At 25.8% G+C, this 14,867-nt stretch overlaps 4 protein-coding genes and 1 non-coding gene across 5 annotated transcripts; 3 read left to right on the top strand and 2 right to left on the bottom strand.

Annotated features, from left to right (window-relative positions):
- Positions 1-331: 331 nt before the first annotated feature.
- On the bottom strand, positions 332-2,573 carry LOC101264362 (uncharacterized). Its single transcript, XM_069289048.1, has 5 exons — positions 2,296-2,573; positions 1,548-1,633; positions 736-1,026; positions 647-650; positions 332-583 (listed from the first exon to the last, which is right to left on the bottom strand). Exons 1-5 carry the CDS (start codon positions 2,546-2,548, stop codon positions 405-407), a joined length of 813 nt encoding a protein of 270 aa, XP_069145149.1. The 5' UTR covers positions 2,549-2,573; the 3' UTR covers positions 332-404.
- A 1,412-nt stretch (positions 2,574-3,985) lies between these two features.
- On the bottom strand, positions 3,986-5,484 carry LOC101245485 (uncharacterized). Its single transcript, XM_069289049.1, has 6 exons — positions 5,241-5,484; positions 5,009-5,090; positions 4,824-4,890; positions 4,573-4,743; positions 4,420-4,480; positions 3,986-4,185 (listed from the first exon to the last, which is right to left on the bottom strand). Exons 1-6 carry the CDS (start codon positions 5,482-5,484, stop codon positions 3,986-3,988), a joined length of 825 nt encoding a protein of 274 aa, XP_069145150.1.
- A 3,544-nt stretch (positions 5,485-9,028) lies between these two features.
- LOC101245195 (uncharacterized) lies at positions 9,029-9,757 on the top strand. Its single transcript, XM_004246520.5, has one exon. The coding sequence runs from the start codon at positions 9,243-9,245 to the stop codon at positions 9,651-9,653; it is 411 nt and encodes a 136-aa protein (XP_004246568.1). The 5' UTR covers positions 9,029-9,242; the 3' UTR covers positions 9,654-9,757.
- Positions 9,758-11,798: 2,041 nt separating this feature from the next.
- Positions 11,799-13,591, top strand: LOC112942132 (uncharacterized). The gene has a single exon (XM_026032842.2). The coding sequence runs from the start codon at positions 11,851-11,853 to the stop codon at positions 12,310-12,312; it is 462 nt and encodes a 153-aa protein (XP_025888627.1). The 5' UTR covers positions 11,799-11,850; the 3' UTR covers positions 12,313-13,591.
- On the top strand, positions 13,284-13,356 carry TRNAA-AGC (transfer RNA alanine (anticodon AGC)). Its single transcript has one exon. It is a non-coding gene; the product is annotated as a tRNA-Ala (tRNA).
- Positions 13,592-14,867: the final 1,276 nt, after the last annotated feature.

Below are 14,867 nucleotides of genomic sequence, written 5' to 3' on the forward strand. Positions count from 1 at the left end.
AAGTCTTGTATCTAATTAGAGCCATCGAAATGGGCTTGACATATGAGATAGTCTAATTCCTTTCATTTTTTGGTTCAAGGGCCAAATCGTGGCCTGATTAGGGTTGAGTTGAACTGTTATTTTATAGATTCTTTAATTAAAAGGGTCAATACACCTCAATCCGTTGCCCGTTTAAGGCTCGATCGAGCTGCTAGGCCCTTTAACAATCCGATTAGCTCTCTAGCTCGTTAGGGTTAAGTTGGACTAGCTTATTTTGACAGTTTATATGTAATGGGGTCAAAAACCATGGGTATCAATGTACAAGATGTTGTAACACTGATGAACGATAACATATTAGATATTATTATATAAAAGAAATCAAATATCGACACTAATACAACTACCGATACTCAACCTGACTAAACTTAAGAAACTTCTTTTTTTATGCCAACGAAACGTACAATAATCTTAGCATAGTAATTCCAATCAGGATGAAAAGTTGTTATCGCAGGTTGTCCAATTAAGGAATGTTCTTTAACGTACGTTGGAACATCATTTGCATCAACAAGACCATCTAGAAACTTCTGGAGATCACCCTCGGGACCTACATAAACAAATCAAATCGAACTTATTATATACACTGACAGTGAAAAAAAATTACATTAACCTATCTATTTAAACAATTTGTTACCAAGAAATGTGTCTTTGCCATTTCCAACTTTGAAAACATGAGGGAAAATCGCAGTATTAGGCTGCAAATAAAATCAAACAAAGAAATATAGATTTAGTTTCAATAAAATAATACACGAGTTTAAATAATATACATCGCCAGTATAAAAAATAAATTACGAAAAAACTTACAGGATTTATTAGAGCAGTATGGGGTTCATCATCAATCATAATTGTGTTTGATTCTGAAAATTTTCCACCACGAAAAGGAAGAATATTATATTTATTTTCCCATATTTTTTTCATTTGCTTCAAGAAAATGGGCTTTTCTTTTTTCTCCAAGCATTTGAATCCACTATCAATACATTTTTCTTGATCCTACAAAAATAAATTAATTTAATTTGTTACTATTTTCATTGAAAAAATTCATAATTAAACAAGTATAATTTCTTTTCACAAAAATTTAACTACAATAAATAAGCAAAAGTTAGTTCTAATTAAAATAAACAATTACTTACCCATACAAATAACAACTTTCTTCTAAGACCAACCATGATGTTATCCAAAATAGCATCCATATTTCTCCTATAATAATTAAAAAAAATATATGGACAAAAGCAAACTATAATAATAATAATATAGTTTGAATACATAAATATAACAACAAAAAATCTAATGTAATTTCATAAGTGCGATCTGAAGAGGAAAATACATAAATAGACTTATATACCCTTACATCACTACCTCAAGAAATAATTCTGACAAACGATCGACACAAAGAAAAAACATTTTAAATCACGTTGAAAAAAGAAAATAGGGAAAGTGAAAAATTCATGATAAAAATCCAATAGATTAACTATTTAATTTACTAGATTTAAACAAATTTAATTAAGGAATACTAACTCCATGGCAGAAGACCATATCCCAACTTCAAATCTTTCGAGGCAAAACTTCAAGAATGGTTCACAGAAAGGCCTTTTGAAAACTGCATTTTGAAAAAATACATCATTATAACATTAGTTAAACAAACAAAACAAAAATAAAATATAATGGAGAATTATTTTATAATTATATTTCACAATTATTTTATGTCATCATGGATTTAAACGAATCCACTAGTAACTTTTTCGTAAATCTTGTAACTTTTACTAGAAATTTAAATAAATATATATAGGTTCGGATCCCCTTTCAATCTAATTACCATGTTTTTTAAAACCCCTAAACTCTTAATCATAGCACTATAATTATGGAGATATACACAAAAAAATACATATAAAATCATTATATTTCTCGATCACTCGAACCAATCAATTAAAATTAAACTCCGATTATTATGTATTGAACAAAAGTAAAAACACCAATAACTATCATAGAAAATTCAGTAGCTACTTGTATTACAAAAAAAAAAAGAAAAAGAAGTAATTAGCTTAATTCCCAAAAACAATAAAATTCGACTATAAATTCAAATACTGAATACTGAATAATTGAAAAAATTCACATATTTGAAAACAATGAAAAATTAGCATAAGACACATTAACTAACAATTAAAAATATTATAAAAGACGCAAAAATTCATTATTATTTATTATAAAAAATTATGTCTAGATTTCTGAAATTCAAATATCGTCACATAAATTTAAACAAACCTTTGAAATTCCCGCAAACCAAGTCTGGTTTATAGGTTCGAACACTAAACCAATCTCTTTTGTGAACCCTATGAACCAACAAACCACCAAGATTAAGCACGATGAGTTTCTTTTTTGGACCAAGGTACAACTTCTCCAACGGAAGGTACAACTCTAATTTTCCACTAATTTTATTTTTACTTTCATCATCACTATAATTATCATTATGAGAAATCACATTCTTCAATTTCAAGTTAGGAATTTTTTGTGCCATCGTTGAATTTTGAAGAAAATAAAAAGACTTTAGTGATAGTTTGTTGGAAAAATAAACTTTGGTGATTTTATATTTATAGTGGTATTTTATGATTCATTAAATAATAAAGATAAATTAAACCCTTTAAATTCTTTAATTAAATTAAGGAGCCTTTTCAATTTTCGAGGATCAAGAGTTTATCAAGGGGTCTATGGCTTTCTTTTACTCGTCCATTTTGAATTATCTGTCGTATTTATCTTTCATTCACATTATACTAAATAAAATTATTAATCGTCCTCGTCCGTCTTGAATTATCTGTCGTATTTATCTTTCATTCACGTTATAATAAATAAAATTACTAATCGTCCTTACCTTTTATTAAGATTCATGTTATTGTTATTGTGCCCTTTGTTAAAATATATTGTACTCATTAACTACATAATTAAGCTGAGGACAATTCCTACTAAAAAGTGAAAGAGACTAACAAAACAATTGTATTTTAAATTCAAAAAATAAAAAATAATTTGATAGTATTATCCTGATAAACCAGGACATATAATTTGAAACAACAATAATAAATGAATTTACCAAGCTAGCTAACCTAGTATGAAAAATCGAATTTTTATCAACAAAATAAAATGAAAGAGGTATTGTTCGATGAAAAATCAAAACATTCATCAACAACATAAAAATTAATATTAACAATCATTGAATTACTAAGAATATTCTCCAAACTAATCTTATTAATGATATTTTAAAATCCTAAAAAAAATAACATAAAAATATAATAAAACTATGGGATAATGCACAAGTACCCCATCAACCAATACCCGAAATCTCAGAGACACACTTATACTATATAAAGATCCTATTACACCCCTAAACTTATTTTATTAATAGTTTTTTATCCCCTTTCGGCCTACGTGACACTATCTTGTGAGTCCAACACTGATTGACTTTTTTTCCAAACTAGTGTCACGTAGGCCCAAAAGAGGTAGAAAATTACATATAAAATAAGTTCAGGAGGTAATAGAACTTTAGTATAATGTAAGTGTGTTTCTGAGATTTCGAATATACGTTGAGTGAATAGTTGTACATTTTCCATAAAACTATTCTTAATTATAAAAACGAATAAACAAAATGAAACAGACAAAATATATATAATTAATATCAAACATAGGAAAAGGCATAAAACTATTCTTAATTATAAAAACGAATAAACAAAATGAAACAGACAAAAAATATATAATTAATATCAAACATAGGAAAAGGCATAAAAGACTATTGACATAATCAGCATAGATGATAGCAAAACATTATCAAAACATAGTTTATATCATTAATAACCCCATAGAACAATAAAGTCCCAAAACACCTGCGACATGCGAAAAAAACAACATAAAACCACACCAAAACATTAGCCTTATTCATAGAACTAAATACTAGTAATTAGAGTCGTTAATAAGAGTAATGGGATTCATAATCAGAACAACCAAAGCTAGGATCTTCCACATCGCGAATTATCTTAGAATAATAATCCCAATCCTTATGAGTATTTGTTATCGCAGGTTGTCCAAATTGATGTCCTTTAACATATGTTGGAACATCATCAGCATCAACTAGTCCCTCCAAAAACTCATGCATTTCACCCTTAGCATCTATCAAAAAAACAAAAACGATAATTTTTTTATCGAATTATCATATCAGACTTTGATATAAATTATAACGTCAATACATAATAGTAATTCATTTTTTTTAGCTAGGCATTTCCACTAGACTATATAAGCTACGTGTACTCAATTATCAGATACCATCTATTGAACTAACTCAGCGAAATATTTAAAAAAAATTGAAATTTGATTATTGATAAATATGAAGGACAAGTTAATTACCTAGAAATGTGTCTCTATTATTTTTAACTTTGTAAGCAGGAGGAAAAACACCAGTATTAGGCTGCAAATTTTTTTAAAAAAATTAACAATTAGTCTAACTAATCATATTGATTTAATTAATAAATTAATTAATGAAAAATAATTAAAACTTACAGGGTTTAATAGAGCAACATGGGGTTCATCATCAATTAAAAGTGTGTTAGATTCTGAAAATCTACTACCATAATAATTATTTTCCCATATTTTCTTCAATTTCTTCAAAAATATTGGCTTGTTTTTTTTCTCCACAGTTGAAAAACCACTATCAATACATTTATCTTGATCCTACAAAAGTAAAAAATATTCAAAAATAATACAATTTTTTATTTAATAAATTAAACTAAATTAAATTAAAATTCACTTACCCATACAAATACCAATTTTTTTCGAAGTCCAATCATAATGTTGTCTAAAATTGGTTCCACATTTCGACTATCATATGAACAAAAGAAAAGTCAAAAAAGTAACAATGATTAGATTAATTAATCAATTAATTAATTCACTAATTAAAACAAATACCATTATATTAATTTAATTAATTAATACTTACTCCATAGCAGAGGACCATAGTCCAACTTCAAATCTTTCAAGGCAAAACTTCATAAATTGATCACAATAAGGTCTCTTGAAGACTGTTTTAATTAAAAAAAACAAATTATAAATATGTTTAACTTATAACATAATTAAAAATAATACCAAATCAAAAATTATAAAATTATGAATACGATTATTAAATATCAGATGAGAAACAATAAAAATAAAAACACACAAAATATACGAACCTAGGAAATTGCCATGAGAAAGGTCCGGGGTGTATCTCCGCACCGTTGATTCGTTGCGGCGATGCACCCTATCGACTAGTAGCCCACCAAGATTAAGGACAAGAAGTTTTTTTTTAGGACCAAGGTTCAATTTTTCCAAAGAAAAATAAAAGTCTAAATTTTTAGCAACTTTTTCATCTTCGTAATCACTATTATTATCATTAGAATCAACCACAACATTTTTCAACTTTAGATTACTTGCCATACTTTGAAATTAATTAGAAGAAAGCCTTTTTAAAAAAAAATATATATAGATAAAAGACTATGGTGATCTTACATATTTATAGTGGGAGAAAATAAAAGGTCTATTAATTCCATTAATTAATGGTAAATAAAAAATCTTAAAATTATGTATAATTAAAAGATATAACCTTTTCACTTTCCAAGTAAAATTTTGGTAAGTTGTACTCTCATTTAATCTATAAGTAAAAATTAAATGTTGAGTTAGTTGTTGAGTGAATTCAAATTCATCTTTAAGGTTTTCAATTTAAATTTCATTTTGATAAAATTATCAGTAATTAGCACATCAAATTTCACTAGAACTCTAAAGTTATGTATGCTTAATTAAGTTGAGTATATATAACTCTAAGAAATTTCTCGTATTGCATTCCTCATTTATATTCTCCTGAATAAGGTCTATTTATTTATTTTCATGAATTAAGGTTCAAAAATAATTTCTTTATCTCTAAAATAAAACTATATATATTTTACGCTCTTTAAATTTATTTTGTGGGAATTAAAATTACGGTGAATATTTTATTATTGTCGTATATATTGACATTTAATCAAGTACGGAAGAAAGATCAAATTAGCAGCTGTGGTTTCTAAAAAATAGTTCTCATAAATTATTTTAGAAATTTAAAATAAAATTAATTATTTCTTTTCTATTTTATTCTAGAATTTTTTTTTCTTGAAAACTACAAATTCCTTAAACATACTTGATACTTCTTCACATTTTTACACAAATGCAATTTAATTCTAGTTGCTAATTTAGTTTATTCTTAAAGGATTCAATTCATTTAATCAGGAAGAAGCTAAGTTATTTAAAAAATATATAAAAATAATTTTTTTATCCGATATTTAATATTTATTTTTAAAATTAAATTGAATTTAAATTTGCATTAGAAATTTCACGTTAAAGGCAAGACGCTATTCTATATCAAACGTAACTTAGAAAATTTGAATTTACTTTTTCACATACAACTCTTTCTTGTTTTTACAATGCTATAGAATTCTAATTATTGCATCTAGCCAAAGTTACTTTATAATGTAGTCATATATATATATATATATATATATATATATATATATATAATTTTTAAATAAAAAGTAGTTGATAGAACAGTTTAAATTATTAAAAATACTAGTCATCTTTTTCTTTTTTGATTGATAGTAATTTTTACTATCAAAGTGTTTTAAATTAATTACATTATTATTATTATAATAATAAATTAAATATTTTAATTAAAATCTTTAAGACGATTGATAATTAAATGATACAATAAATAAAATATTTTTCTTAATTAAATATAAATAAATCATTGATAAGAAGTGTTTCTTCGAAATAAATAATCCAAAAGATAAAGAGAGTCAGGGGTATGCTGAATCCATCAGATAGCACAAGGACAACAACTATTGAATTAAGTAATATTAACTCGATGACGATGTGCACAAATGTTATCCTATATTTTATATTTTTTTAAAAAGAGATAATATTTTATGGGAAAATGTACAAGTGTTCTCTCGATTTATGTTTAAAATTTTAAAAGACACACTTATATTGTACTAAGTTCTTATTATCTTTTTAAATTTATTTTATAAGTAATTTTCTATCCTTTTTTTTATATGCGTGGCATTAATTTTTTTTAGAAAAAGTCAATTAATGTTACGCCCAAAAGATAATGTCATATAAGTCAAAAAATGATAGAATATTATTAATAAAATAACTTTAGAAAATAATAAGACTTTAGCGTAAATATATCTCTAAAATTTCAGACATATATTAATGAAATACTTGTGTATTATTCCTATTTTATGATCACTAGGATTTTTCTTTCAGAATGTCTAATTAATGAACCAAGTCTTTTACCAACAAAAGTTATTCAATTTATTTAATTAATATTTTAATTAAAACATAATAACATAATTTTCATTAAAATACACTAAAATAATTCCATCTATTTAATTATCGTCAATATGATCATGTTTTTCTATTAATAAATTGTTAGTTGCACATTTTATATATATATATATATATATATATATATATATATATAATTAATAAAATGGTTCGGATTATATTAAGTTCATAAATATGTTAGTCCAAATAAATTTGTGAATTGATATAATTGAGTTAAAAAATTAAGTCCAATAAATATGGACTTAATTAAAATCTAAATTAGTTAATTTGGGCTCATATTTATTAAGCCCGATTCATTTTTTTCTAAAGGCTCATCTTGACGCTGTGTGTGCAAATGATATGGCATGCCAAGTCAACTAAGAGACCAATAGAATCATGACATGCGTCAAGATGACAAATTCACTCTATAAAATTCACATATCATGCCACTTAAATCTGATTGGCTGAAAGAAATCATGTTCGAATCGTAACTCCCCTATTTTAAAACTATTAATAGAACTCCCCATACTTCAGAAAAGGGATAGAAATTCTAAACAAAACGCTAGAGAAAATTCGTGATACAAACGTCGTAAAATTCTCTATAAAGCTACAAGTTTAAGGGCCTGTTTGGCTATAGATTTCTCAAATGATATTTGGGGAAAAATTGGCAAATAGTGTTTGTCCATACACTTTGTCATTATTTGACAAATATCTCAAATTTTCAAATACTAGTTTTTTCTAGTATTTGGGTCAAATCTTTTTATTGAGGATTTTTAAAAATTAAAATTTTATCCAAAATTTTTATATTTTACAAAAATACCCTCTATATTTGTTGCTTACATTGTATTACATAATTTTTTACGTTAATTTCAAAGTAATGATGAAATATTTTATGAATGATGAATGATAATATGGTTATTGATGAAAATGAGCTCAAAACAACAAAGTCATGTGTTTTACTTCACGATGTATGAAATGATGCTTGTTGCAGTCACTCCAAATTACCACATTATTCTAGTGTCACGGACACTATTTTATTCTAGTGTTACGGACACTATTTGTTATTGTTGTAACAAAGATCCTATTGACTCGTACAATACAAACTTATGGTTAGTTTTGATATTTTTAAAATTTATGGGTATAAATCATATATTTCTAAAAAAGTGAAATATATTTTCCAGATACTATAGCCAAACACATGGTGAAATTTCATCCAAATAATATTTACCAAGAATATTTAAAAATCTATAGTCAAACACTAACTAAGAATTCAAACATTTAAATTCAAAAACTATCAAAATCAAGACTATCTTTTGCTTTTGATACGTCTACGGAAAATGTCTAAAATAAGTAAAATATATTTTAAATTAGCTGAAATATACTCACTTTATTACATGTCTACTTTTAACTTTTACGCATAATTGACATAGTAAATTTACCATTATATCTCTATTAAGTAAATAATTTATAAGCTTCTGATTTTCAAAAAGTTATACTCTAGAGTGATTAGTTTGACTTGACATAAACTTAAAAAAAATAAAATTAAATCTTATAATTTTAAATTAAATTTACATCAAATATATTATTTTAATTCGTCAAAATAAACCGATAATTAGAATAAACTTATGTCATTTATCATATTATTATTTTTTTTGATTTGTTCTCTACAATTATCTAGAGTTTCTCCAGAAAGCTCTCATGTAGTAGAACCTTCTAGTTTTTCCAGCACCTTCTAATAATATTATAAATACCCAATTTAACCTTCCACTTTCTCCATCTTCACTGAAAAAACTTCGATCTACTAACAAAAATCAAATTCAACAAAAGCAAAAAAAAAATAAAAAATGAAGGCAGTGGTACAGGAAACGAAGAATGGGAAAGTTTCGATCAAAACAGAGTGCAGAGCAAACGAAGAAGGACGAAAACACATAGAAAAACTGGATCTGGATACTAAAAACGTCGATACTGTCAAGTATGTCGAAAAAAAGTTGACGGAAAAAGGGGTGCAGAGGTTGGAACGGCATCCATCGGATGGGCTGCCGTTAAAGCATGATCCGAAGAAAGGACACGGAGGTAAGTATACATGGGAAGGACCTGATAAGTATAATGCGGATGAGAGAGATCTGAATCATAATGTGAATGAAGAAGCAGAGGATGATGAAGGAGGAGTTATTGTGGGTGAAATTGAAGTAGCAAAATTGGCTGAAGAAGGTGTTGCTAGAATTGAAATTGATCCTAATTTGAAAATTGATTAATCATTTCTTACCTCTTGTGATTTTAGGGGGAAAAATAATTGTTGATTTGTGTTTGTTAATTACTTGTATGTGGTGGAATAATAACTGAACTTTTTCTTCATAAATTTTGTTAGTGATTTTCTTGGTCTATTGAGTTTTAAATTTTTACTCTTTTTTTTTTTAATTTTATATTTAGATGTAATCAAATGACATATTTGAATTAGATTAGATCTCCTAATCTATTTGTCCTTTTGATTCATAACTCACTTATATTATTAAAGTTTAAAGGGAAAATTATGGGCTAATTAAATTTATATTATTTAATTATTTGTTATAGTTATATATTAATCATGTGGATTGATTTCGAATTTGTATGATTAATCATGTGGATTGATTTCGAATTTGTACGATTAATCATGTTTATATAGCATGGGTTAATTTAAAATTTGTACAATTAATTATATTTGTATATGTATAATTCATTAAAATATATATATATATATATATATATATACATAATTATTTAATCTATACACGTATATAATTTTTGCCTCTCCTCCCTTTTTCAATGTCACTCTTCTCTTTTTTCCTTCTTTCAGATTTCACTTTTTATATATACAAATATATATATATATATATGATATACAATTTTATATATATGTACAATTCATCACTTTTTGTATTTTTTGTTCTCGCTCGCTTTTCTTCTCTATCTTCTAGTTTCGTTCGCTTTTCTTCTTTTCTCTCAATTTTCCTTGTCATATATATATATATAATGAGTATATATATATAATTTGTCTTTCTTTCACTTTTGCTCTCTTGTCTGTCTCCTCTCTCTCAGTCTCGCTCACTTATTTTCTTCCTATAACATATAACAATGAATCTCGCTCACTTATTTTCTTCCTATAACATATAACAATGAATCTCGCTCACTTATTTTCTTCCTATAACATATAACAATGAATAATAATTATCACACTATAGATATAAAAAGTAAATTTAATACGAAAATAGTGAAAATATCTATTATTGAATTCAACATAAAGGTTCAATTGTAACCTCTAATAAACAGTTACAAGGATTTCTGATATCCCTTGATTAGAAAATCTTACATGAAATTTTTACCAAATAAAACATAAAAGAAACTAAAAAAATTATAAAATATAATATAAATCCAGTAGTAATATTGATCGAGTTGATATAGTAGATAATAATTCATAGGAAAATTAAAAGACCAATTTCTTTCCAGCATTTCTCATCGAGTTCCCACTAAATTTATTTAATATAATTTATATATTTTTTATATACATTTTATAGGTTATAAAACAAATTTACTTAGTTATGCGTTCAAAGAATAACAACGGCAAAATTCAACCCCAAGTTTCCTAAAAATCAACTCTAACTCTTATACAAAAAATAAAAATTGTTTTCTATCTGAATTTATAATAGAATTTTGATTAAATTTAAATTATGCATTATAAAATTTATTTAAGAATTTTAATTAAATTCAAATTGCATCAGGGATCATTTGAGGGTTGCTCTTTATTTAAGTTTTTTTAAAGTAAAATTCATATTCAAAAATTCTAATTAAGAGTGTAATATTTCTATCACCGTACCAAAACCACGTTGGTCTAATTCTTATATACACATAATAAATGGTATATTTGACATTTTTGTATAATTAATAAAGTTATAACACAAAAAATAAGTTTTACTTGGTTATGTGTCCGAAGAATAGTGACTACAAATTCGATCCCAAGTTTTCCAAAAAAAAATTTACCAACTCTAATTTTTACTAAGAAAAAAATTATTTCACATTTAATGTTTGAAGCTTATATTAAAATTTTAATTAAATTTTACATGAGATAACGCAAAACTCATTTACGAATAACGCTTTGTATTTTCTAACAAAATTTCCTCATAGACGATAACAAGACTTAAAATTCAAAATTTTTAATTAAAAATGAAATAATCTCCGTAATACACCACAGTTAAAATTGATCTAATTTTTTCAATTATCCAAATCTTATCACCATCGATTTTTTTTTCCTGAAAAAAAGTGTATGTGTCTATATAGCAAAGATAAAAAGTGGCACTCTTACTATAGATTCTTGCTACACGTGTCACACCCCCACCGCCTCCAATCTCTATATATACCTTACTTTTCATATAACATACACTTCATTTTCAAAAAAAATCAAGTGAAATAAAAATAAAAATGAATCCCATAGATGATAAGAAGGAAACAGTAACATTTAGAGCAGTAAGTCATGATGAAGAAGGCAAAACAAAGATAACTAAGCTTGAGACTAACACACATAACATAGAAACCCTAAAACACATGGAAAAAAAACTCGTAGACAAAGGTGTACATAGAAAAGATCGTCGTTCGATTGATGGAATACCGTTAAATAAACAATCAAAATCGGGACATGGTGGAAAATTCACGTGGGAAGGACCGCGAGACGCGATGGAATATGAACTTGACGATGATTTACCTGTGGCTATAGACGAGAACGATCCGAATTATGTTGACCAAGAGGAAGAAAGGAGGTTGTTGAGAGGTGAAGTAAGTGGAGTTGAAGGTTTAGTTGTTGGAGAAATTGATGTTGCTAAAGTTGTGGATGAAGGTGTAGCTAGGGTTCATGTTGTTGATCGTGTTTTACAAGAAAATATGTGAGTTTTTAATATATATCATAAGTTCAATAAGATGTTACATATACAACGTAACGTGTGATCTTCTTTTTAATTTTTTGGCAAATTACGATATATTTTAAAGATTATTTTATGATATTGTTTGTCGTTCGATTTGAATTGGTTATATTTTTAAAATTAATTTAATTTAATTGATTTCTTAAATTTTTAAAATCGAATCAAATGATAAAAATGATGTGATGGTTTAGTTATGGTTGGTTAGATTTGGTTCAGTTTTTTTTTGTTTTTTCTATTTGAAAGTAGATTTTTTTTGCTATTTCAATAGACATGAGCATCTACCTTAATACGTGAAAGATTAGAGTTTTTGCCCTGATTTTTTTCTTTTGTTTGAAAATTTATTTTTTTTCTTAAAAAAGTCAAAAGTATATATTATTATAATAGTTGAATTTTTTTAAAAATAAAAATACGATTTTCTTTCATATTTGATTAATTTTTTTTTTAAGAAAGAGTTTATTGATTTATAAATTGAAGATCTCTATTCTATTCTGACTGTTTGAAAATTTTGTTTATGGGAGATTTAATTTCCCTACGGGTTTTAATATTTTTTTCTTTTTACTAATATACACTTCAGTACGAGTATTTGTCTATCTCTTCATAGAAACAACTCACATAAAAATTATTACCAATTCAAGACTTAATTAAACAATATTAGAATTACTTGTAAAGTGATTTCGTTAAAGAAAAAAACGTATGTAATTTATGTGACGTAGGGCAAGTAAAGATACAATAAAAGGTTTAAATGAACTGATCTAGGAGTCAAATAATTAGAATAAAAATGTTGAACTTAAAAAAAATGATAAATTTAAAGAATTTGTGTTTGATTAAAATTTAATATTCATTTTATTTATAAATTATTATAAGATTTATATAATTTAATTTATTGATAATTACAGATATAATTATATTTTTTTATTGAAAAAGAAAAAATAACATGATGGGGATGTAGCTCAGATGGTAGAGCGCTCGCTTAGCATGCGAGAGGTACGGGGATCGATACCCCGCATCTCCATTTTTATTTCTTATTGGGCCTTTCCTTTTGGGCTTTTCTGAGCCCATTGTATTAGCCCAATATATATATATATATATATATATATGCATTTGATGTTAGGTGTGTTTTGCAAATGTTATCATGTGTGTATGTATTTAGTATTATCGGACAAAAATATGTGAACACAATTGTATCATTATTGTATTTCGTATTCATATGTATGTATTTATTTATATATATATGCATTTGATGTTGGGTGTGTGCCACAAATGTTATCATATGTATATGTATTTTGTATTATTGAAAAAGATATTTTGACAGTTATCATTTGTATTTGTATCGATGAAGTAAGAACATATTATTTGCATTTCCAAAGTTATAATAATCTTTCAACAACTAGTTGGACCTAGAAATTTATCTCACAAGATTTTAATATGTATTTGACTGTAAACTTACTTAAATTATATCTCTCATACACATTTTAAATATTTTAGACTTAAGCTAATATACTTTTCAAAAGTTTAGCTTTTTCACCAACTTGTATTTGGTGTAGTGTTTGAATATATAAAAAGCATAATATTACATACTAAACAAATGCTTCTTACAAACTCTATTATTTTGTTCTTTTGCTTTAATTTGGAATAAAGTGTAGCAATAATTATTTAATTTTATTCGTGCTTTTATATATTCCACGTAAAAAACATCAACCAAAAGAGTAGAAGGAAAAGACGAGAATTATTTAGTTAGAAAAATATGATTATTTTTTAAGCCATGTTTCTAATGTCAATTAAAAACATTTTTAGTTAGAAAGTTGATTCTTTGACCATAATTTTAACGTCAATTTTAAGCTTATTAGGACAAGTTATTAGGCCGGTAAGTAGATATTAATTAGAAACACCATAGTTTTAAGAAAATAAAATATTGGTCAATGTAACCAAATAAATACATAATTTAATTAACTAATGTTTTTATAAGATTCTTGACTTTTAAGTAATACTCCTTCCATCACACAATAGTTGTCATGATTTGCTTTTAAAAAAATCAATATTAGAAAATTCTTAAAAATTTATATTGAACTTTAAATATGTAAAATAATTACAAAAAATATTTTATGTTTTGCTTTTAAAAAGTTAATTTAATGAATTTTTAAAGTTAAATTATTCTATTAAATTAGTGTTTTTTGATCTAATTTTGTTTTCATCTTTCCAGTCATTCTCGATACTATCTTCTTTTGATTTTCCGTTATTTAAATTGTCTGTCAGATTCTCAGACTGAAGAAGCAGTGACTACCATTGCTGAAGTCCAGCATCCGGAACATCCTCAAGCTGGTGGCCCAGCTCAAAAAGCTGTTGCTGAGCCCGTAGAGACTTGAGCCGAGCGGTTGATACGGTTAAATCAACTAGTAGAAGGAAGGTGGCACAGTTAATCAACTAAATGTGCGCTTAGAAAAAATAACTTGGAGTTTGAAAATGAGATTTTTATATTAAAAAGTTATACAATTTATTATATATATAAAATTTATAAGTTTTCTT

The sequence above is a fragment of the Solanum lycopersicum genome, chromosome 9 (genome assembly GCF_036512215.1).
Source record: "Solanum lycopersicum chromosome 9, SLM_r2.1".
Classification (NCBI taxonomy): Eukaryota; Viridiplantae; Streptophyta; class Magnoliopsida; order Solanales; family Solanaceae; genus Solanum; species Solanum lycopersicum.

Excerpts from the sequence above, each read along its gene's own strand:
- LOC101264362 (XM_069289048.1), bottom strand. The coding sequence starts at position 2,548 with ATGGCACAAAAAATTCCTAACTTGAAATTGAAGAATGTGATTTCTCAT. Across the intron at positions 1,634-2,295 it reads GGTTTGCGGGAATTTCAAAG|TTTTCAAAAGGCCTTTCTGT; the intron begins GTTTGTTTAAAT and ends TTCAAAATGCAG. Across the intron at positions 1,027-1,547 it reads GGTCTTCTGCCATGGAGTTA|GATCAAGAAAAATGTATTGA; the intron begins GTATTCCTTAAT and ends TTATTTTTGTAG.
- LOC112942132 (XM_026032842.2), top strand. The coding sequence starts at position 11,851 with ATGAATCCCATAGATGATAAGAAGGAAACAGTAACATTTAGAGCAGTA.
- LOC101245485 (XM_069289049.1), bottom strand. The coding sequence starts at position 5,484 with ATGGCAAGTAATCTAAAGTTGAAAAATGTTGTGGTTGATTCTAATGAT. Across the intron at positions 4,891-5,008 it reads CTATGGTCCTCTGCTATGGA|TCGAAATGTGGAACCAATTT; the intron begins GTAAGTATTAAT and ends TTCATATGATAG. Across the intron at positions 4,186-4,419 it reads TAATAGAGACACATTTCTAG|ATGCTAAGGGTGAAATGCAT; the intron begins GTAATTAACTTG and ends TTTTTTTGATAG.
- LOC101245195 (XM_004246520.5), top strand. The coding sequence starts at position 9,243 with ATGAAGGCAGTGGTACAGGAAACGAAGAATGGGAAAGTTTCGATCAAA.